General features: G+C 42.6%; 1 protein-coding gene across 5 annotated transcripts in view; it reads right to left on the reverse strand.

The window, feature by feature from the left end:
- SHISA6 (shisa family member 6) overlaps positions 1-21,475 on the reverse strand; it is a 400,746-nt gene extending 379,271 nt beyond the window's left edge. For all 5 annotated transcript variants that reach the window (XM_088468622.1, XM_088468621.1, XM_088468619.1 and 2 more), the window contains exons 1-2: positions 21,154-21,475; positions 19,471-20,388 (exon numbers count right to left, since the gene is read on the reverse strand). In XM_088468622.1, the coding sequence (XP_088324748.1) occupies positions 19,471-20,030 (560 nt within the window). In that variant the 5' untranslated portion in view covers positions 20,031-20,388; positions 21,154-21,475. The remainder of the gene's footprint in view (positions 1-19,470; positions 20,389-21,153) is intronic.
- Between the last annotated feature and the right edge of the window lie 1,725 nt (positions 21,476-23,200).

The following is a 23,200-nucleotide window of genomic DNA, read 5'->3' on the forward strand; positions in this document are numbered from 1 at the left end:
TCCTGCAACCCCGGGATCGCAGGACTGCTGAAATTCAACATGCTGGATTTCACAGATATGCCGATCGCGATCAAAAAATGATCGTGATTGGTAGATCGGTGAAATGTAAAATTAAGAATTTCACCGATCCTGCAACGGATCGCGGAACATCGATGGCGGGCGGTCGAAATTTCTGATCCTGTCGCTACATAGCGACAATCCGTCGCAGATGTATGGGGACCTTAATAGGATACTCACTGCATGATTAGTTCTGCAGCTTACAGAATGAGGAATTTGGTCTTACTCTATGAATGCTTTCATCCATTTTTTTTCTTTACACAATGAACTGAGGGGAAAATATCAAGAGGGGCCAGTCACATGCAATAATGTACAAAAAGTATCGGACTTAAAAAATAAGCAAAAAACAAAAATACAAAAAAGTGATATTAATCATGTGATACTGTACTCAGAAGATGTTAGACTCATATTCATACTCATATTGTTTTGATGAAATATAAATAAATGCAAGCATATGAGACCATCTAAACATATATTTATAAAATTCTAATATCATACAGGTTTTATCTAACTTTCACTTGAAAACCAATTTCAATAAAAACACAATAAAAGTGTGATGGCATATTAGCACAAGTACTGTCGCTCCAATGTATATAAGGGATGCTGTGAACAAAAATAAATTATATTGTGTCTGTTATCAAATAAATCCTGCAAGCTACATGGATAAATAGAAGCTGTTACAATTACAATTACAATTGAGAGCTCCAGCTACTGATGGTCTGGTGGAGTAGTCCGCACTAGTATCTGGATGGGAGCAGGCCAGTGTGAGAGTACCAGCTACTGATGGTCCATTGACGTAGTCCGCACTAGGATCTGGATGGGAGTTGGCCAGTGTGAGAGTACCAGCTACTGATGGTCTGGTGGAGTAGTCCGCACTGGTATCTGGATGGGAGTTGGCCAGTTTGAGAGTACCATCTACTGATGGCCTGGTGGAGTAGTCTGTACTAGTATCTGGATGGGAGCAGGCCAGTGTGAGAGTACCAGCTACTGATGGTCCGGTGACGTAGTCCGCACTAGTATCTGGATGGGAGCAGGCCAGTGTGAGAATTCCAGCTACTGATGGTCTGGTGGAGTAGTTCGCGCTAGTATCTGGATGAGAGTTGGCCAGTGTGAGAGTACCAGCTACTGATGGTCTGGTGGAGTAGTCTGCACTAGTATCTGGATGGGAGTTGGCTAGTGTGAGAGTACCAGCTACTGATGGTCTGGTTGAGTAATCCGCACTAGTATCTGGATGGGAGTTGGCCAGTGTGAGAGTACCAGCTACTGATGGTCTGGTGGAGTAGTCCGCACTAGTATCTGGATGGGAGATGGCCAGTGTGAGAGTACCAGCTACTGATGGTCTGGTGGAGTAGTCCGTACTAGTATCTGGATGGGAGTTGGCCAGTGTGAGAGTACCAGCTACTGATGGTCTGGTGGAGTAGCCTGCACTAGTATATGGATGGGAGTTGGCCAGTGAGAGAGTACCAGCTACTGATGGTCTGGTGGAGTAGTCTGCACTAGTATCTGGATGGGAGTTGGCCAGTGTGAGAGTACCAGCTACTGATGGTCTGGTGAAGTAGTCCGCACTAGTATCTGGATGGGAGATACATTATCTTCTTTGAGGTGCAGCTCACTCAGACACAGCATAGAATTTTTTGGTCAGCTGTGCCACAGAAAAAAAAGAGTCTCCTTTCCTCTCTCCACATCTATACAGGGTTACATCCCTAGGAAGCATCACCAACGATATAACAATTTAGGACACTAAACTTACAATATTCGTTGGTTTTTTAGGGTTAAGCTGGTCACACACTAGACCAACTTACATCCAACCAGCCAACTAGTTGATTGGTTGGAATGAAAATCTGGTAAGGTATGCAAGCAAATACAATCAGAAATTTGCTCACAAACGCCGGAAAATGGACAAAAACTGTTGTTTGAACAAATTGTATAGTTCAAACATTTAACAAACTTGTCTGACGACCATTTTCATCTGTTTTCTGGCATTTAGGTTTAGGAGCAAATTGCTGATCATCAGTTACTCCCATATGTTACCAGATTTTCATTCCAACCAATAAACTAGTTGGATGGTTGGATGAAAGTTGGTCTAGTGTGTGGCCAGCTTTAGGCTGCGGAAGGGGGGGCGTTAGAGTTATGCTGCAGGAAAGGTGGGTTGGGGGAAGGGTTAAATTACTTACCTGTAGGTGCTGGTATTTCAACCATCTGTATTTTGGCACTGGGATTCCGACCGCCGGCTTTCTCTGCGCCAGGATCGCATACCCAACCCCTAGAGCCATTGTCATATCCTGTTTGTGTCTGGAGAAAGTGGAAGCCCTAGTTCCTGGAGTCATCACATTGTGAAATCAATGGGACTTCACCTCATAGTTTTGTTTCCTGCACTTTACAAATATCTCTTATAGAGGATCCCGGGCAATAATACCTTCCTTGCCCACTCACCCGGAATGGCCGGGAGGCCGCCATGCACCTGCATACCTCCAGACCCCCCTCACCCAATGACACGATTCATGCTGAATTGCGTCATCATGGTTCCACCCCGATTCACAATGCAGTAATCTCGGCATTGTGCAGGCGGGGGTGGGGTCACGATGATGCAATTACGAGGTCATGACCCTGCTCCACCCCTAATTCCGCGTAATGTCCCCAGCCACATCCCCATATGCCGCATCATGTTCACCCTCCTGGAGGGGGCAGCTAGAATGTTGGCAAATATGAATAATACTGATGCCAAGTCAAGTTTGTACTAGAAAGGCTGGCAAAAAGCAACTGACATCACATCAATAATGTTTCGCATAACTCCTTTACTGCTTCATAATGTCAGTTGTATTTTATTTAAATCAGAAGAATGCAGGAGCTGGATTAATGGTTCACTGCACGTGCTCCGGACTGTACGATGCAGATTCATATACATTTCAGATACATCTCCACTTGTCACTGAGAAGGTTTAACTGGGCTGTAGCAGTGCGTTCTCATCAAAATTCAATGAGGGTGTGTCATTGCAATTGTGGGCTATGGGAGTTGGACTCCTGTTTTGCAGATGGGATATTTTGAACCAAGTATAGGATAGTGCAAGTGCGGACTGATGATGATGATTATTACAACAATGCACTTGACAGTGCAGTATCTGCATTTGACGAGCCCCATGCTAGGTGCAAGAATACGTCTGAAACAGGCTTCCCTACCCTGCACCAGGGCCGACACTAGGGTTTTCATCGCCCGGGGCAAGACAGTAATTTGGCGCCCCCAAAATAAAAAAAACACAACATAGAGGACAAAAAGGATGTGTGTTTTCTTGACACAGTAATGCCCCTTACAAACCATTATGCCACACATTAATGCCCCTTACAACACATTATGCCACACAGTAATGCCCCTTACCACCCATTATGCCACACAGTAATGCCCCTTACAACCCTTTTTACCACACAGTAATGCCCCTTACAAAACATTATGTCACAGTAATGCCCCTTACACATTATGCCACACAGTAATGCCCCTTACAACACATTAAACCACACAGTAATGCCCCTTACAACACTTTTTGCCACACAGTAATGCCCCTTACAAAACATTATGCTACAGTAATGCCCCTTACACATTATGCCACAGTAATGCCCCTTGCTGCACATTATGTCACAGTAAGGTCCCTTACACAATATGCCACAGTAATGCTCCCAGTGACAGCAGCCCCCACAGAATTGACAGATAGAAACACTATTAAAATGAACTTTCACATTAAAATGGGATCTTCTAGTAAGCCAGCTCCTTATTTCTACCTGCCAGGGCTGCGTGGTGGGTGAGCTCTGGCGGCGTGGGATGGGACGGAATGGGGATGCCACATGCCGAGGATCAGTCAGCACCACTGTCATTCTAATGTGGTGCCGGTCACGAACCAATTGGAGCTTGTGGACTGGCAGCTGCTGCTGATTTGCTGCCGGTCCGCAAGATCTGATTGGCTCATGGCCGGAGTCACATTAGACTTATGGCGATGCTGTGTCTCTCGTGGTTGCCTGCAGGTCCCGGTGTGCAGCTCCAAACTTACACATGCAGCTACCTGGGGCACCCCTACCTTGGCAGCCTCTCCTCTTCACCCCATTAGTCCAGTGCCCGGGGCATGTGCCCCCTTAGCCCCCCTAGTTGCGGCCCTGCCTGTATGCATGACTGCGCCTACTTTTGAAAGCATTGTTAGTGGTGAATCTCATGCAAACAGCTGTGTAGGGAGGATTTCCTCCATATTTAAGTATGTCGGTAATTTGAAAATGGAGCAGCAGCATATATCTGAGTTATCTGCTGCAGTCCATCTGTTGCCTTACGCGACAGCAGCACTCCGCATAGCTCATGCCATCTTTGCATATCATTATCTACTGTAGCCTATAGGATACAATATTGAGCGTGATCAGGAGATTAGAGAGACCCATGCATGTGCATTATGCAAACTAGATTTGCATATGAAAGTACAGTTATAGTGCAATTTTACATTTTAGTTTTAGTCTTTGGCAGGATGGGCAGTTATTAGATCTCTTTTCTTGGCAAGAGACTCTTCATAAATTGCCCCCCAAAATAATTTCTTATTGCACCGATATGTATGGATAAGAAATGATACTTACTTGGGAAAAATTGCGAGCGATTTTTCAGCCCCAATGTGCCACAGTTTGCATATTGTTGCAGGAAGAATGCAATTGGAAAAAATGCTTTGTAAGGATATGTGATCCATTCACATATCAATATATGTTTGAGGGCCAGTACAGTAGTACAGTATGTGGTTAGAATATAGAAATAGGATAAATGTAAGCTTTGCAGGAACTTGGTTGGGTGGGACATGTGTGTGTGTGTTTGTGTGCAATTGGATAGCATAGCCTCGGCAGGTAAGGAGGTGAGCTTTCAGGAAACACTTTAAGGTTTGATAGCTATAGAAAAGACTTACTGCATGAGGGACTCACAGTGTTGGTGCAGTCCAAAAACAAATATTTTAACTGGGAATTGTACCATCTGTGTGAGAGTCATCTGTTAATGCAGGTACTACTTAATGCTCCACGTGTTTGGTGACCACAGGAAGGTTATGGGTGTAAGGGGTGCTGACACCCACCGAGCTTGCCATTATTGTAGGTGAGAGGAGGGCAGAGCAGGCCTGTTTTAGCCTTTGTAGAAATCTGCAAAAATGGAGTATCATGATACTATGGGGCCTAAGGGCCTATTCATCAACACTAAAATAACATTTTTAAGGCCATTTTCTTTAAATAACGTTATTTTAGTATTCATGATGACATTTAGCACAGGAGATAACACTGATATCTCCTTGCTAAGTCCCCCTGCGTTAATTTCCACACTCCCATACATTAGCATGGGGATATGAAAATTATGGTATTCAGCAAAGTCCGAAAATTATGTATTTTCGGAATTTGATGGAGTTACTATCCGCCACTGTGAGGTGGCGAATAGCAGGTGAGACTTACCTGCGGTCAGCTGGACAGGTCCCCCGCAGCTCCCTCCGGTGCTCTGGTCCCTCCTCTGTCTCCGGTGGTTGCTCGCACTCTGTGTTCTCCCAGCAGAACACAAAGTTTAGATTAAAAAAAAAAAGTATTTTTTTTAAACAATACTGTGGTCTGCTGGGAGACCACGTGTCAGACCAGCAGGACGGAGCCGGAGGCTCCTGCGCGGGCAGGTAAGTGCGGGATGGGGGGGCAGTGAGCGGAGGGGGAGGGGTGGTTGCGGGGGTTACACAAACTTACCGCCGCTGTAGGTAGTGCTGCGCATGCTCCTGCAGATATCTCCTGCTTACCTACCTCTTGCGGAATGGCCCGCTGTCCTCATACACTAGTATGATGCCAGAATTCATCAAGCTCCTTCGGAGCTTGATTGCTACCGCTACCCGCTCCTTCCCTATGGGAAGGAGTCCCGGGTCGCGAAGAGGGAACCTTTTGTATCCCTCTGCCCCTGTCCAGCTCCTTCCGCTGGACGTCAGGTCACTCATACGCACTGCTCTCGCGAGCAGTGAAAAGATGCACTGCACAGTGAAGCCGCTCACTGGGCAGCTGATTTTCGAATCTGCTGCCTCAGCAATGATGAATTGCTCCGGAGGCCGCGGCGAGTCAATGTGTTAATTATCGGGGTCCGTTCAGATCTCGATAATTAACTTCTTGAATAGGCCTCTATGCATGTTATTGTACAGTATATCAGTGAACTCTGTATGGCTATATACATATAACTATATGCCTATACGCATATAACTATGCCTAAAACTACAGTTGAAGCTTTAGGTGTAGCTAATCCTTTAAATATGTTAACTTTGAGCACCTGAGTCATATGAAACAGTTTGGATTTAGTTAAGTAAATATACAGTATATACTTTTATTTACAGTTACTGTATATCATGTCTTTTACGTAGCACAGTAATATACAGAGCCTGACACACTTTACTGCCCAATATTCTGTCCACAGGCTTCATAAAATCTGCAGTGTGGGATTTATACATTGCTGTCAGATTCACTTTCATCATTTGTAATAAGATCTGCCTGTTCGCGCATTTTGCAAACCAATGTGATTACATTTAAAAAACAAACGAATACTATATCGGTGTTGACTACCGATTTTCAGTAAGTCATCCATCGTGAGAGTTTACATGAAACTGGAAAGATTAACAAGCGTGTGCAAATGCTACTGTCATTGTGACCTTTGTGATAGCATGCATCATACAGCTTCATAGATTGTATTAAGCAACCAGTCCACCTGATTGCAGGAACTGAACACCTAGAACCCTGCTAAAATAGATGACTCCTCTCCAGAAACCCTAAATTTCAGCAGATTGTATAGTTCCCCCCACCAAGAGCTATACTGTATGTATTACAAAACACAGATGATTGTACTGATCCCACTGTTGCTTAAGGAATTCTAGCAAGAGCAGTCTGAGAGAGTCAGAGTCAGTGTTTGGTTGAATAATGCTCTTTCGAAAACAGCAACGTAGAATGTAAAGAACTCAATAGGATTATTTTTTGCCACTACGGCAGATCTGGAACATTAACCCAGAGCACAGAACAGTTGGCTGTATAAAAACATACATTTGATATCTGGGAAAAATGATGGTAAGATTTTGCATTGTAGCTGATGAAATCCTCAATCTGTTTAACAGGAGTAGCATATTTTTGTTTCCTGTTATTTATTTATTTATTTATTTATTGTGTTTTGTGCATTTTTGAAATGGTATGCCCACAGTTACTACAATATATCCTCCCAGACATTGCCAGGGAAAGCACAAGTAATACAGTCAAGCCAATAGTGAGCTGTAGATATTATTTCTTGTCAACTCAGGTGCCAGTCACACCTAAGATGAATCTTGTAAAATAGAAAATAGTGACACAGGAAATCATAAGTTGGTAATAGCCAAACTCTGTCCTAAATGACTTCTAACATTCACTTTTTCCAGACCACCTGTGAATTTTTTTTTTAAACTGTCAGTTTATAATGAATACACCTGTGCACCAGGTGTAGGAGATTATTATTATTATCCTTTATTTATATGGCGCCACAAGTGTTCCGCAGCGCCATACAAAGTATGTAATCAAATGAGTGAACAAGAACCAGTGACATGCAGTTAAATACAATGCATACATGGCTTCATTAATGATTAAAACACTCAAAATAAGCAGTAGGGAGTCAGCAATCAAGTGTTAAGTGTCCTTGTGGGTAAGAAGTAGAAGAAACTATAGGTAAGGAGAAGCACATGACGGAAGAGAGCCCTGCTCATAAAGAGCTTACATTCTAAAGGGGAGGGGCAGACAAACAGGCGTGACACAGATGGGGTAGACAGGGAGGAAAGAGCATGTAGTTAGGGTGAGAGCTGGAAGTCCTTGATGAAGTAGTGGGTCTTGAGAGCCCATTTGAAGATTTGTAGAGAGTTTGAGAGCATTATAGGGAGAGGGAAAGAGTTCCAGAGGTAGGAAGCAGTACGGGCAAAATCTTGGAGGCGGGAGTGGGAGGAAGTAATCAGTTGGCAGGAGAGACGGCATACCTTTGTCAAGCAAAGTGGATGGACAGGAGTGTGAAGGGAGATGAAGTCAGAGATGTAAATGGGAGAGGATTTGGTGAGGGCTTTGTAAGTGAGTGTAAGAACCTTGAATTGGGTTCTGAAGGGGAATGGGAGCCAGTGTAGGGCTTGAAGGAGAGGGGAGGCAGATGTAGAATGTTTGGAGAGGAAGATGAGCTGAGCAACAATATTGAGGACAGATTGGAATGGAGAGAGATGGGAGTCTGGGCCAGATAGAAGGTTACAGTTGTCCAACCTGGGAAATGACCAGTGAGTGGGTGAGGGTTTTAGTAGCACCCAGAGTGAGAAAGAGTCTGATCCTTGGATTTGGCAGCAAGGAGGTCATAGCTGACTTTTGTGAGAACAGTTTCAGTGGAGTGGAGAGAACGGAAGCCAGATTAAAATGAGTAAAGAAGGGAGTGGGATGAAAGAAAGGCAGTAAGGCCATTGTAAACAATACGCTCAAGGAGTTTGGACGCAAAAGGTAGGAGAGAGATGGGTCGATAGTTGGAGAGTGTGTTAGGATCAAGTTTAGGTTTTTTAAGAATGGGGGAGGCAAGGGCATAAGGGACAGTGCCAGATGAGAGGGAGATATTGAGGAGGCGGGCAAGATGGGAATAGGCAGAAGGAGAGAGGTAGCAGAGGAGGCAGAAAGGGATAGGGTCAAGGGGGAGGACCGGATGAGGGCCATGACTTCCTCTCCAGATACAGAGGAGAAGTATGTCAGAGTTGGTAAGATGGATGGGGAGGGGTGGTCTAGGAAAGGAGGGGGTGGAGAGCTGAGTTTGGTGTGATATGATGTCCTAACATATGAAGTCAATTCTAGATGTAAAGTGGGTGGAAAAGTCAAGGGCAGAGAGCGACGAGGGGAGGCAAGGAGGTGTAGGGCAGAGGAGGGAGTTGAAAGTGGCAAAGAGATATCAGAGGTTTGAGGACTGGGAGGAGATGAGGTTGTTGAAATATGAATGTTTGGAGAGGGACAGGGCAGCACTGTAGGATGAGAGCATACATTTGAAATGGAGGAAGTCTGGCTTAGATCGTGATTTCCTCCACTGTTGCTCAGCAATTCACGAATACTTTTGCAGGTATCTGGTGCATTTGGAAAGCCAGGGTTGAGTTGTGGATCTGCGATGGTGAGTAGTAATTTCCAGAGCAACAAAGTCAAGAGCAGAAGAAAGGAAGGCATTGTATAGGGAAGTGGCATGTTCAGGGCAGGAGAGAGGGAATCGGTATGTAATACCAACAGTCGGGATCCAGGTGGTCAGAATCCCGATGGCTGGAACCCGACAGGGTTAACATACCGACACTTGGTGGTCGGTATGCTAACCCTACCCCTCTCCCTACCCTAACCCTCCCTCCCTGGTGCCTGAACCTAACTTCCCCTCTAGTGCCTAAACCTAACCTCCCCCTCCCCGCACCCTAAACCTAACCTTCCCACCTTAGTGCATAATCCTAACCCTCCCCCTAGTGCCTAACCCCTAAACCTAACCATCCCCTCAATCCTGTTACTTACCTTCAGCATCCTGGCGGTTGGGATGCCGGCACCAGGATTCTGACTGGCATCGGTATTCTGGCGCCAGTAATGTAAGCGTCGCATTCAGACGACCGGGAAGCCGAATGCATACCGAGAGAGAGTATAGGGGAGAGAAGTGAGTCAAGCAGGGAGAAAAAAATAACTGTGTCAATAGCCTCAATGTTACGCTTAGTGATAGTGGCCTATGGAGGTAGAGGAGGGGAAGGAGAGAGGGATAAGTTAAAAGAGAGAAGGTGATGGTCAGACAGGGGAAATGGGGAATTTGAGTAATCTGAAATATCACAGCAGTGAATGAAGACCAGATCAAGTGAGTGCTCACTCACATTGGAGGGTGAGAAAGGTCCATTATGAAGATGTGAGGGTAAGGATTTTACAGGCAGAGGATTCTGTGAGGAGATCAATTGGAATATTGAACTAAAATAGGATAATGGAGGGAAGGTCTGAGGAGAGAAAGTGATGAGGGATCCAGGAGGCAAAGCTGTCAAGGAATTTGGAGGGATGGCCAGGGTGGTGGTAAATGACTGCTACTCGATGTACTGGTTGGAAGAGGCGTATAGCATGAACGTCAAATGTAGAGAATGTAAGGGATGGTTCTGAGGGCATGAGTTGGAAGGAGTAAAAGGACCCAAAAACCACCACCATGGCAACCCCCGGGTTGGGGAGTGCGAGAGAAGGTGAGGCCCCCAGAGGAGAGAGCTACAGGGCATGTGGTGTCAGTGGGTGAAATCCAGGTTTCAGTAATGGCTAGAAGATGTAGGGATTTGGAGATAAAAAGGTCATGAGTGGAGACCAGTTTGTTACAGACCGATCTGGCATTCCAGATGGCACAGGATAGAGGGACAGCATTTGTGGGAGAGATGTGACAACTGGGTGTCTGCAGCTGCATAGCAGTAGTCAGCCATTGGATGAGCATCGGAAGCTGTATCCAATGGCTAGCAACCATTGAAAACCTGGAATTCAATGGAAAATGTACTTCCATTGGATCAAAAACATTGATGGCTTCAAAACCATGAGCTTCTGATGTCCATCCCTAAGTATAGGTTGTCTTAGATTGCTGACCGCTACACGCCCACATTTGACTAACCACCTTCTGTTATCATCCAGAAATGTCCACTGAAATTCCACCTCTCTGCATCTAAATTTGTACTGCATCCACAGATGCTAACCATTGGATGCATACGCAGTGCGACTAGGACGCATGCACAGACTAAAAACATCGTCAACTGTTATCCAACATCAACACTGCATCGACCTCTGAATCAGGGCGAGAGATGCAGAACAAATTTGGAGGTAAAAGCTGTGGATTTCAGAGGATTTCCTGGGAAGATTTCCTTTTCTCTTTTCAGTGTTATTTCTCTCACAATTTCCTGCTCTCTCAGGTTATTCATGGTTTCTCTCCCAACTCTCATTCCTTTTCTCCTAAGGGGCCTATTTATCAAGGAATATTTGCAGATATTGCGTATTCCCTGGATGTATCTATGGGGGACCATAGCAGTTATCAGAGAAACCTATGGGGGCTGATTAATTGCCGAATTTACCAGGTTCTGGAATGTGTCACTTCTCTGAGTCAATTGGAGCCCTTGTACCTACATGTGTCATTAACACATTCTGGCGATCTTTTAATTCTTATTGCTGGGGTAAGGAATTATAATTATCAGGTCTAGAACCCAATAAAATAAAAAAATAATAATAAATAATCTCCTAAATTTTATTTTTCCTGCATCTTTCTCTGTCACCTGCTCATTTCTATTGTCCTCCTCCTTAGTGTTCTGTGGGCCTGATTCATTACGGATCACTACTGCGATCGCAGCTGCGATTAATCACGCAGGTCTGCCTCGGAAAATATGCTAATGAATGTAATCGCAGAGCAGTCGCACAGCCAGAATAGAGACGCCCACTACCGCTAGCTCACATCCATAATATCTTGCAGTCCTGCGTTTACATCGGGAACATCGGGTAACATCGGCCCCTCACGCACAATTACAACAGGTCTGACTTTACTCAGAAATTGCAAACCTCATCACACGCAGTGAGTACACATGCAGACAGGCACGTCTGCATTTCTACAAACACTCCCCCGTCACCACCCCCAAATGCTGACGTCCCGTCCCTAGGTCTGCGATAGCTTTATATCTGCGTAGGTGATTGCAGTGCTTTACGCCCCTGCTCATGCCTGCTGCAGTCCAAGAAACCTCAGCGAGAAGAACCTATCCACCAATGAGAAAGGGGAGTGTTAATAGGATATGCAGCGGCCGATCAGAGCATAGATAAAAGCACTGAGCACCCAGGCCATATCTGCTCAGCTGTTCAGGAAAGTGGAGTGGCACTGATGGAGTGAGCTGCTAGTGCCCGGAGTACAACCTCTGGCTTCTCCAACCATGCTATGCCCTGGCTCCTGCAGTGCACCCTGAGGAAAGGGGGTCGAGAGCACCTGACTACTGTGCCCCCCCCCCTTAATCCAGTTATGTGCAGCAGAGTGATTGGTCACATAGTATAAGCAGCAGGCTCTGTCTTATCTGCCATGGGTGCAGAGGGGTGCATTGATCATTGCCCAGGAATCAAAAGGGCCCAATGTTATCACCTCTCCTTGACTTGTGGGCCCCAACTAGTGACTTAGCAAGACAGAATAGAACCAGATTAAGGAGGCAGTGGGATCAGGCTCTTAGCTTTCAGGGGAACTCCAAGTACTCATTGTTCTCCTGCCCCCCTCATCTGTCCTCCGCTCACTGTCCTGTTGGTCTTGCATCTCTATGTGACATTAATATGTTGCAACTGGGCACGTGCCTCTGTACATGACACATTAAGTGCTTTATGTACAGGAGCTGACTCAATAATCCAGCTGTCTGAGACTGCTACTGAAATGGAGACCTTCTCCTATCTTACACAAACTATCATTGTGATTTGTTAGTGTAATGTGTTCTATAAAATACAAACTGTTTCATCATTATCAAAGATACCAAACAAGATTGATACCACTGATATAGACTACTGCAGCACGAACATAATTATATTTTAGAATTAAATGCTCAGTGCAGTGCTAAGGGGGCCAATAACTCACACACCGGTCCTGAGCCTGATATAATCAGCTCATTCAGCCATGCTGTTTACTGTAAAAGAAGACTTCAGCCTTCAGAATGGCTAATGCTTCTGTATAGGCTGGATGACTATGCTTAAATCTAAGTTACTAGAAACATGGTTTACAAGGAAAAATTACTCCTGACTGAGCATGAGAATTGCAGATAAGTTACTGAATGAGTGCATATGGTCCCCTTTACCTCCCTCCCCATCACCTGGTAGGCACATTGCACTGCACTCTTTCACATCGTATGGAATCTGGACATATAATAATAATAATAATAATAATAATAATAATAATAATAATAATAATAATAATAATAAATGTTAACAGTGGTATGTACTAAATGCCTGTAAATAATATATGTAACCTAGAGATCTACTATATATTTTTTTCAATTAGTAAATTCTGTTGTTATCACTTTATTACTCTATAATAATATAAGGGATAATGTGCCAATCCCCCCGTAGTTTCTGCTGCATATTATCATAAACCCTCAGTCTTGTGCCTTTGATCACTGAACTCCTTTGTAACTTCCAATATCAATATAATTTACAATACAGAGTCCATATTATTTTTATTATTTTATAGAAAATATATTGTCATGTATTTAGCATAGCACGTGGGCTAGTTTAGGGGGTCTATGTATCAATTATTTCACTACACTCCATGTTGAATACATTTGATATGTTTTCAGTCTATATAAGTCCATGTTTTTTAGTTTTTTGTAACTAGTATGACTTGTGGTATAAACATCTTTTTATTTTATGTTCATTATATTATTATTATTATTATTATTATTATTATTATTATTAATAATAATAATAATATTTTCAGTGGTTTAATAATATCGAGTAATACATGACTACTTTTTATTGCATGCTATACACTTGGTAAAAGATGCATAGTTACATATAACCTGAGGTAAGTATAATGAATGTGGCACAAGCTGTGGGTTAATCAAGGTCCCAGTAAAATGAGTATGTTAGTTATATATCAAAGATGGCAGGATACTGTTCACTGAAAAGTTTGATATTCAGTTATATTACATTTTAACCTCTCCACCACCACCACCATCTGCATCCAGCTAACAGACCAAAAGGAATAGGATTGGAATGGGATTGAAATACCGCCAGTTCAAATCCCAACAGCGGATGCTCGTCAGAAGGAGATGACGACGGTGGCAGGTAAGTAACTCTCCAATGTCCCCCTATCCCTGTCCCTCCCTTAGTGGTGCCTAACCCTAACCTCTCTCCCTAGTGCCTAACCCTAACCTCCCCCCTGGGTTGCCTAACCATAACCCCCTCTTACCGCTGCTTAAACCTAACCCTCCCGGGAAGGTGCCTAACCCTAATCTCTCCTTGGGGGTGCCTAACCCTAACCATCCCCCCTCGACGTGCCTAACCCTAATCTCCCCCCCACACACACCAGACCATAACCCCGCTAGACTCTCTTATCCTAACCACCACCCCCCGCGCAGCTAAGGGCGCCACGGACATACCTTCGTTCGGGCTGGCGTCCTCTGCGTTCCGGCATCAGTATTGACATAGGCATCAGTATTTTGCCGCCTAAGTTAAATCCCTTGCCGGGATTCCACTGTCGGGATTGAGACCGGCGGCCGCATCCCATAGGAATGCATAGTTGTGTTCTTAATACTTTACCACATACAAAAGAATAGCAGACAGTGGGCAGGGTGCATGATGCATTGCATTTTGAAAGTGATGCATTCTGTCACTCTTCACAAGCATAACAGCGTTTATTATCACCGTATGCGTGAAAATAATGACAAAGGACAGAATTCCTGGTAAGAGCTGTCTTTTGCAATAGAAGGACTTCCGGGTTTATGACCCAGAAGTCCATCTGCGCATGCATTGAGTGATGCACACGCCACAGGGGGTGCTGGGAGGGAACTGATTGGATCCCTCTAAGAGAGAGTAGCGAATAGAAGCCCATAGTCTTCTATTGGGCAACGCCAACCGCATTGCCCAATGCATCCATTCCCCGGAATATATCGCATTCTGGAGCTTGGTGTATATGCGTTAAACGGCCAGACCTCCGAAAACTTCATTTTTGGAGGTTTGACCGCAATATCTCCAATGATGCTTCGCGTTCATTTACAGTTCTGTTCCTCATGCAGATCAGATAAATTAGTACTAAGCAGTAATTCATAAGTATACAGCTGTCCATATATTCAGAGAATGAACAAATACTAAGAATTACATCCAACATGCAGAATAAGACAACACATACATACAGTAAGGGCCTGATTCATTAAGAATCGCTATTGCGATCGCAGCTCCTTAATCGCACGCAGTTCTTCTGCAAAAATATGCTAATGATTGCTATCGCAATGCCGTCGCACTGCCAGCATAGAGACACCCACTACCTCCCACTACCGGTATCTCACATCTGTAATACCTTGCAAACCTCCATAAACATCGGTAACATAGAGTATCATTGGCCCCTCACGCAGAATTACAGCAGCCCTGACCTTACTTAGAAATTTCTAACCTCATTGCATGCAGTAAGTACTCAAGTTGCGTATGCAATCACACTTTCTAATTAATGCACGCCCATGCCACGGCGTTCAAATGACAATGACAGGCACGCCTGCATTTCGCCGACCACCCCCCCGTCACCACCCCCAAATGCACACTGCCTGTCAATCACACTGGGATGGCTCTGAGTGATCTTCTTGATCGCAGTGCAATTGCAGTGGTGCCTTTACGCACGAGCGTAAAGGCACCACTGTGTGTGATGCATAAGCATGCGCAGTACGCACAAATCCGCTGTCTGCGTACGTTTTAGCAATATCGATCTTTGCTGAATCAAGTTCTGAGTCTGAACACTATATAACATATAGAACAAGAGAAGTCACACTGAAAACTGCATAGACTAGTAGTAGTCCTGTCCAGCTGTTCTTGTTCCTGAAGTACATAGACTACATGGGAAATGTACAGATACCTCAGCAAGCAGCAAAGTTTTCCAGGAAATAAGTCTTGCAAATGACTGTACAGTATGTTCTGTAAGAAATGTAAATGAAATCCATAGGGAGACCTCATCATTTCTTACTTAACTTGTAATTCATTAACATCATGGAGCAGAACCGAAACGTCCACATATCCTTTGTGTCACCATTTCTATCTATGTACAGTAGCCAAGCCCTTATCAGTATTTAATCATCAACTGATGCCTTGTATTCTGCTATCAAGGAGACAGTCTGTGATGCACACCTGTACACTATTTCCATATGGGCAACATACAGAAGGGGATCCTTTCTCTATTACTGTGTATATATGGGCAATAATTACATTATTCCCCAACAGTTTTAAATACGTCACTGTAGCCCATTAACCCTTCAAAACAAAGATCAAAGCATTTACTGAGCCACAGGAGAATACACCAGTACTTCGAGCATAGCAGCAATATCGGACGTAGTGGAGCGATGCTTTTAGTCTGCTCATGCGTCTGAGTCACACAACACACATGGACAGATTTTGTACGTACAGAGGTGCAGTACAAATTTGGACACATGGTAGCAAAGATGTTAGGGGCATTCCTGGATGGTGACTGGGAAGTAACAGGGGGTGGCTGAAAAGATGTACAGAGATCTCGCCTTTTATGGGAGTGACGGAGGTGTGTAGCGGAAAGCCGATGAACCGATCACATCGGAGGCTCAGATGGAGAAACTGCACCTGCCAGAGGGCTGCTGCAAGTTCCGATGGTGCAACCAATGGTGGCATCTAAAGACGCCCCTAATGGTATTCTAGAATCTGACAGTGGGCGTCTTACTCCTTTCACATTGAGATGCACAGATCTCCACCAGCTACATGCACAGATCTTCGTAGCTACATTAACATAAAGACGCAAACCGTGACAGTGTCCAACACAGAACCAGCCCCCTAATGCAATTCCACAATTCCAAGAACAAAAATAATGTGTGTGTGTGTGTGTGTGTGTGTGTCAAGCTTTATTGAATACACAATTATATCCTATCTGAAAATCATTGATAATCTTTAAAATACAGAAATAAAGCAAAGCTAGGAATTACTGCTGCTCTGTGATGATGCCATACAGAGACAGGATCACTGAGCGCCTCTTCCTACAGACACCCTGACGTGCTCTGCTAAACAAAACAATAAAATAAGTAGTGAAATACAAGGGGCTGTGCAGGGAAAGACATGGGTACATTTTTATTTTAATTGAGGATATTATAGGCTAGGTTCTCTCTCTCCCTCCACAGATAGTGTAATGGTTAGCATTACTGCCTCACAGTACCGAGGTCTTTGGTTCAACTCCACCCATGGCCCAAGCTGTGTAGAGTTTGCACATTCTCCCTATGCTTCCGTGAGTTTCCTCCCACACTCCAAAAAATATACTGATTAATTGGTACCCAACAAAAATATACTTTAGTGTGTAAATGTATGTACATGTGTTAGAACAGTGATTCCCAACCTCTGTCCTCAAGGCACACTAACAGTCCTAATTTTGGTGATATCCATGCTAAAGCACAGATGGTTTAATCAAAATAACTGAGGTACTATTTATGTTGCCTGTGCTCAAGTATGGCAATCCTTAAAACCTGGACTGTTAGTGTGCCTTGAGGATCATGGTTGGGAACCCCTGTGATAGAATATTGTTTGTAAACTCCACTGGGGCAGGGACTGATGTGGATGGATAAACATTCTCTGTGTTGCGGAATATGTGTGCAACCGTGCGCTATGTAAATAATTAGTAATATATATATATATATATATATATATATATATATTACTATATATATATACAGCTATATTCTTTCAAAACAAGGACAGCAAAGACTTGAGTCATTTACTTGCAGATCAATGGCTGTTTATTTAAGAGATTGTATTTTTCACACAATTAGTTGCTATGGTAAACCGTAGAAGTCCCTACACTTACAGAGAATACTGTTTATTTAGCTTATTAAATACTCTGCATTGTCATAAGTAGGAATCTGTACTTAAAAAATAATCCCACAGCAGATTATCAGTATCAGCGGTTACGAGAAAACTGACCATTTAAGATAACTTTACAAAATGTTTATGTCAGGTTGCTGTTCTGACTAGTTTTTTTTTACATATTTTTAGTTCAGAGAATGATGTCTAATTATCTTTATTACACTAGTTGGATGTAAAGGGCTTCAGGATGCTAGTTGTATAATTCTGCTTAGGACAGGTGGCTGAATCTATATGGTAGAGCCTGCTGGTTGCATTAAAGGATATGCAACTGGAATTAATGGGATGTGATGACATCACCTTGGGATGTCACATGTGGCTACTTCCTATTGGCAAAGGAATAAAGACCTCAGTGTCTACTGTAAAAAAAAATGTTAACTCCTGTGGAACAAATACAGCTAAAATTTTGAGTACCTATTATATCATGTGGAAGTTACAGATCTCATTCTAAGTCTCGCTCTGTCACAAACTATTGGTATCTGTCAAGTCCATTTTAAAGTACATGTACAGTATTACGTCATCTTTTGTGTTACAGTACTGCAAAATTCTGATGTCTGCCAATGCAATAATACTAATTTGTGCCCACCACATTTGACCATTATTTGAAGACCAAAAGATACAATTACAAAATTAACCATGGGTTTATTTTATTGAAATGGACCAATCAGGCCTGGATCGTAAACCAGTATTTAACCACTATCTTCGTGGGATTTCCATGATGATGGTCAAAAACAGAAATCAATCATAAACTAAAGCAGTCTGTCCAAAAAACAAAGTTGTCAATCATTGATGTGCTTAACAAATAAAAGATGGAAATGAGTTTGCGATATTTGAATCCCTGGAAGGTCACACAACAGCCGAAGACATCTAGACCTGTTATTCTTGTCCAGGGAACTGATTTAAATACCTTTGTCCCTACACACTTTTATAAGATTATGTTTTGTAATCAGCATAAAAATAATTAAATACTCTGAATATGTAATGACAAACTATTCATGATATAGGAACAGCATAAATGAGATTTCATGATACAACAACCCCATAGAGAGTTTCTGATCTCTTTGTACCCGGCACAGTATTAATGATAGTAGTCACATATCTTGACCCCGTAAAATATGCAACAGCCATTTATTTTGTGTTTACAACAATAAGCTGTCACATCAGGTTCTAAACAGCATTAATGATGGTAGAATCACAGGAACCATGTGTCACATTAAAGCACAATAATAACTGTATATACCAAATGCATGTTATATAATGCAAAATAATATTTTCTTTTCTGCTGAAGCTAGGAATGATGATCTGGAGAATGATACAATGAATATATCTGCTCTAGTAACTCAGATAATAAAAACTCTTGTATTATGTGCAGTCTTCTGCAAAAGTATAGAGTAGGCTCTGTCTTATGAGAACCAAGTGTAGACAGCTTGTGAGATTGCATGCCAAGTTTCAAATGTGCTTTGAATGTTCCTGGAGCTCATTTTCATCCATCTAAAAATTAAAAATGCTTAACAGTAAATATCATGGATTTTTCTTCAAAAGCAAATGGCACAAATTTGGCTGAATTTAATTACTACTCTGTGATGTAGACAGCTTTGAGAGAGAGACCTTACTACCTACTATTGTTCTAAAAAGGAACTAAACCATTTATTGTTGAGATTGCAGTACCACACAGAATCAGAATAAAAGACTGTTTGGAAATCCAAATCTAATTATGGTTCAGCTTATGACAATGGTTTTTGTCTTTGTTACTAAGGGCGATATTAACCCATTCGAAATTTCTAAAATTGACTGGCAGATTGTGTAGGCTTACCTGTGTATGTTCATTTCCCGAGGTGGACGTCTTGCTTTGTCATAAGTCACTTTGGCAAATATCCCAACAATAAATATGAAGGTGATGACCCCACATGTGATGTAGACAGTGGTGTTAGTTTTGTCGTTAAGTGGGTCATACGCATCAACTTCCACCACAATGTTGCTTGGTTTAGTTGTCAAGATTGGTGGCAACGTCTTACATGAGATTTGATCCAGTCTTTTGTTTCTCTGTTCACAGCAGTATCGTAAAGAACATGTCCCACAGCAGTATGGATGGGTGGTGTGGTTACAGTCAAACTCTTTGTCCCATTGCCCACTAACATCATAATAGCCCATACACTTCTCATAAGGTAGTACAACTGGAGGCTTCACCTTCCTGGTGGTGACCGGGGCAGGCACGGCTGTACTGTTAAGTTCCTTCCCTTTAGCAGTGTTGGCTGGCTTTTTGGATGGACCTTGGTTCTTGTTACCTTTAGCTTTTGCTGCGGCTTCACAATGATAAAGGAGACCAAGTGGATCTAAATAGACCACAAGAAGGAGCACGTGTTGCCACCTCATGATCAACCAATACCCAACTTTAAACCTTTAAAATAAGATGAGAAGCTATTCTTTACTTAGTAGATATATGACAACTTGTAAAGTGATGGCTTTATTTACAGTCCTACACAAAGTGTCCCCTCCAGTCTGACATTGCCCATGAATTCACCTCTTTCCCCGTCATCCAGATATTCCAGTCAGGGTGACGCTACAAGACACCAAAGTCACACAAGTTATCCCGAATGGGGTGCTGCTCAAATCTTCAACATGCGGATGGTTTTCAGGATACATCCCAAAGAGCAGTGAGCTGGGCAGAGAGGACCACTGACTGTAATCATATTAATTATGATTTTAATACATCATGTCTGTACCCAAGTCCCTGGAAAGTGGGAATACAAACAAGAACATGATTCAGTAACTAGAGCAGTGCTGTACACCCTGCAGAAGATATACATTGTAATTATGTGTGCACTAACTACAGTATAACACAGTACCTCCTTCCCAAGTAGATAGAATCTCATTGCATGTATGATGCATGTTAATAGTTGAGACTGTATAACATAGTCACATAATTAATAAATAGACAACATACTATTTTCAAAGATTTATTTTCCTCGTTTGTGATTATGGGAAAAAGTCTGGTTGAAATGAGTCTACATAGAGGTAGATCATTACAATCCCATGAGAAGGCATTCAGTGTGAGGCATCTCTGAATTCAGACATGAAGGAAGGCTTGGCAGGACATATAGAGTACAGGAGATCCAATGCTGACCTAAGTGCTCTAAGTCCCAGTTCACTTATTTTAACACTCTGACAACCTGTCAATAAGGTGATTTCTGAAAACGTGACTCTAGGAAGCATTTCCAAGCGCATAGATACCATCCCCCCTTCTCAGCAGAGCCCGGCTTCTTACATCATTACAAGCTTAAATCATATAACCTTATCCCCAGTCACCCAGCTGCACAGAGTTATACATCTGCCTTGGAATAAAGCTGCCACTGTTTTAATCCTTAAAAAAATAGCAATAGACAAATGTTAAAGAAATATAAATATGCCTTAAAAAACAATATACTGTTCATATTAAAGAGAATGGAGGCATTTGCAATTGCATGCATTATCCCATAAACAGAGGGACTGTACTCACCCTTATTCCTTACTGCAGATGTTAAACGCTGCTCTTCAATGAATAGCAGAAGCTGCTGCCTGCACTAGTAAGACAAGGGGAGGAGATGTTCTCAGTGTTAGTCCGCCCACATCCAACAGGGACTCAGTTTTATCCCTGCATCACTTCATACAGGCACCGTCACCAGTGCACTAGTTAGGAAACACTGTTACCCCGGCCCGGGACGAGGGCTGATGGAGACGTCTCAGTGGTATATGGGAGCTGTCCCTGCAGGCTGACCTGATGCTCTGACGAGGTGGCAGGGTCCAGTCTGTGTAAGGAAGCGCGCATCCCTCTCTGATATAACGAGGTGTGGAAATCAATGGCATTATCCTAGAAATGACACAACCAGGGATCACAGATGTACATGCATGGATTCATTCCAGATTACTCACAGGAGTTCTCAGCAGCTGAACCCAGTCTCTCATTCTCTCTCTTTCTTCATGTTCCAGAATCCAGCCTTTTATTTGTCACTCAGTGGGAATTCACTTGTATTGTTACCCCATGGGACATTTCTGTATAAATGCATGTCAGTTTACAGTACATGTCCTACAGCATGACAACAGTATAAGCATAGCCTTACACTATATATTGATTCGATAGATAATGTGTATATATTATATATATAATATATATATATATATAAAATGCATTTTTACACACACTCGCCCACACACACACATATAATTATAGTATGTATGTATATATAGATAAATAGATACACAGATAAAGAGATATAGATCCTAAAAGTACCAGCTATATGAATTGATGCTTAGCACACAGTGCTTGCAATCTAAGAGACAACTGCAGGAAGGAAGTAGAACCAGCGTCTGTCATGTTGGCAGGGAATTGCATACACAGTACTTATTTTGTGGACATTTATACTTGTGTTCCAGTAATGCGATGTGCTGCTTTTTTAGCTGAGATCTAAACAGTGCTGCAACAAAGAGGAGTACTGTACATGGATTTTCAAAGCATATACAAAATATGTGCTTAGGAACAAAACACATCTAAATAAAGCCTTGGCGATAGAGCTTACAGTTTTAACCCTTTTGCTTTTATTTTTTTAATTCATCATCCCTATTTTTGAATTTTAAAGTAAAGCTACAGCATTGTGTTTAGTTGAACAGAAAGAGCATGAGCTTATAGACTAGTAGTTGGTTGAATGTAGTGGCATATTTTAGGAGATGCTGTTGTCATTGTGGTGGTATACAAAGGGTTAAAGATAGAATAGATTGGGATAACCAAGGAAATACAGCAAGGAGAGAACTGCTTAAGGTAATAAACCATAACAGAGTGGAGGGCTTCCAAGAACGACAAGAGGGCAATTGTTACCAGTCAGTTTTTACTTTTACATATAGAGAGAGACTGACTTTGATGAGTCTTCTACTGTTACTGCAGTTAATGCCCTAAGTACTTAGGGGTCTATTTACTAAGCTGTGTTAGGAGATAAAGTGAACAGAGATAAGGTACCAGTCAATCAGCTCCTAACTGTCAGTTTTTAAACACAGCCTGTGAGATGGCAGTTAGGAGCTCATTGGCTGGTTACTTACCTCCGTTCACTTTATGTCCTAACATAGCTTAGTAAATAGACCCCTTTATAATTAATGCTACCAGCCATAATTGTGCCTTACATGGACTAGCAAAGAGGTGAGTTCATTTCTTGTAGATCACTGGACATTAAGCAAAGTAAACAGGTTACATACATGACAGCAGACAATGGGGTGCAGAGGTGTACAAATCCAGTAACCTTTAGCAACCAATCAGCATTGATTAGTCTAGTGCAGGTTAGACTATAAAAATGGAATGTCTGATTGTTTGCTATAGACTAGTGCACATTAAAGCCCCAGGAGTGGTGCAGTGGTATCTGAAGATATCTTTAACCCATTTTGTTCCCTGGTTGAACAGAAAACAACTTCTATCCTAAGATCAAAATTGTGTATACAATGGTGCCCAGTAAATATTAAAGAAATGTGAATGTGTCCTTAGAAAGATTGGAATAAAAATAACATAATTCATTATCAAGGTG

The sequence above is a fragment of the Taudactylus pleione genome, unplaced genomic scaffold (genome assembly GCF_031769625.1).
Source record: "Taudactylus pleione unplaced genomic scaffold, aTauple2 ptg000012l, whole genome shotgun sequence".
Classification (NCBI taxonomy): Eukaryota; Metazoa; Chordata; class Amphibia; order Anura; family Myobatrachidae; genus Taudactylus; species Taudactylus pleione.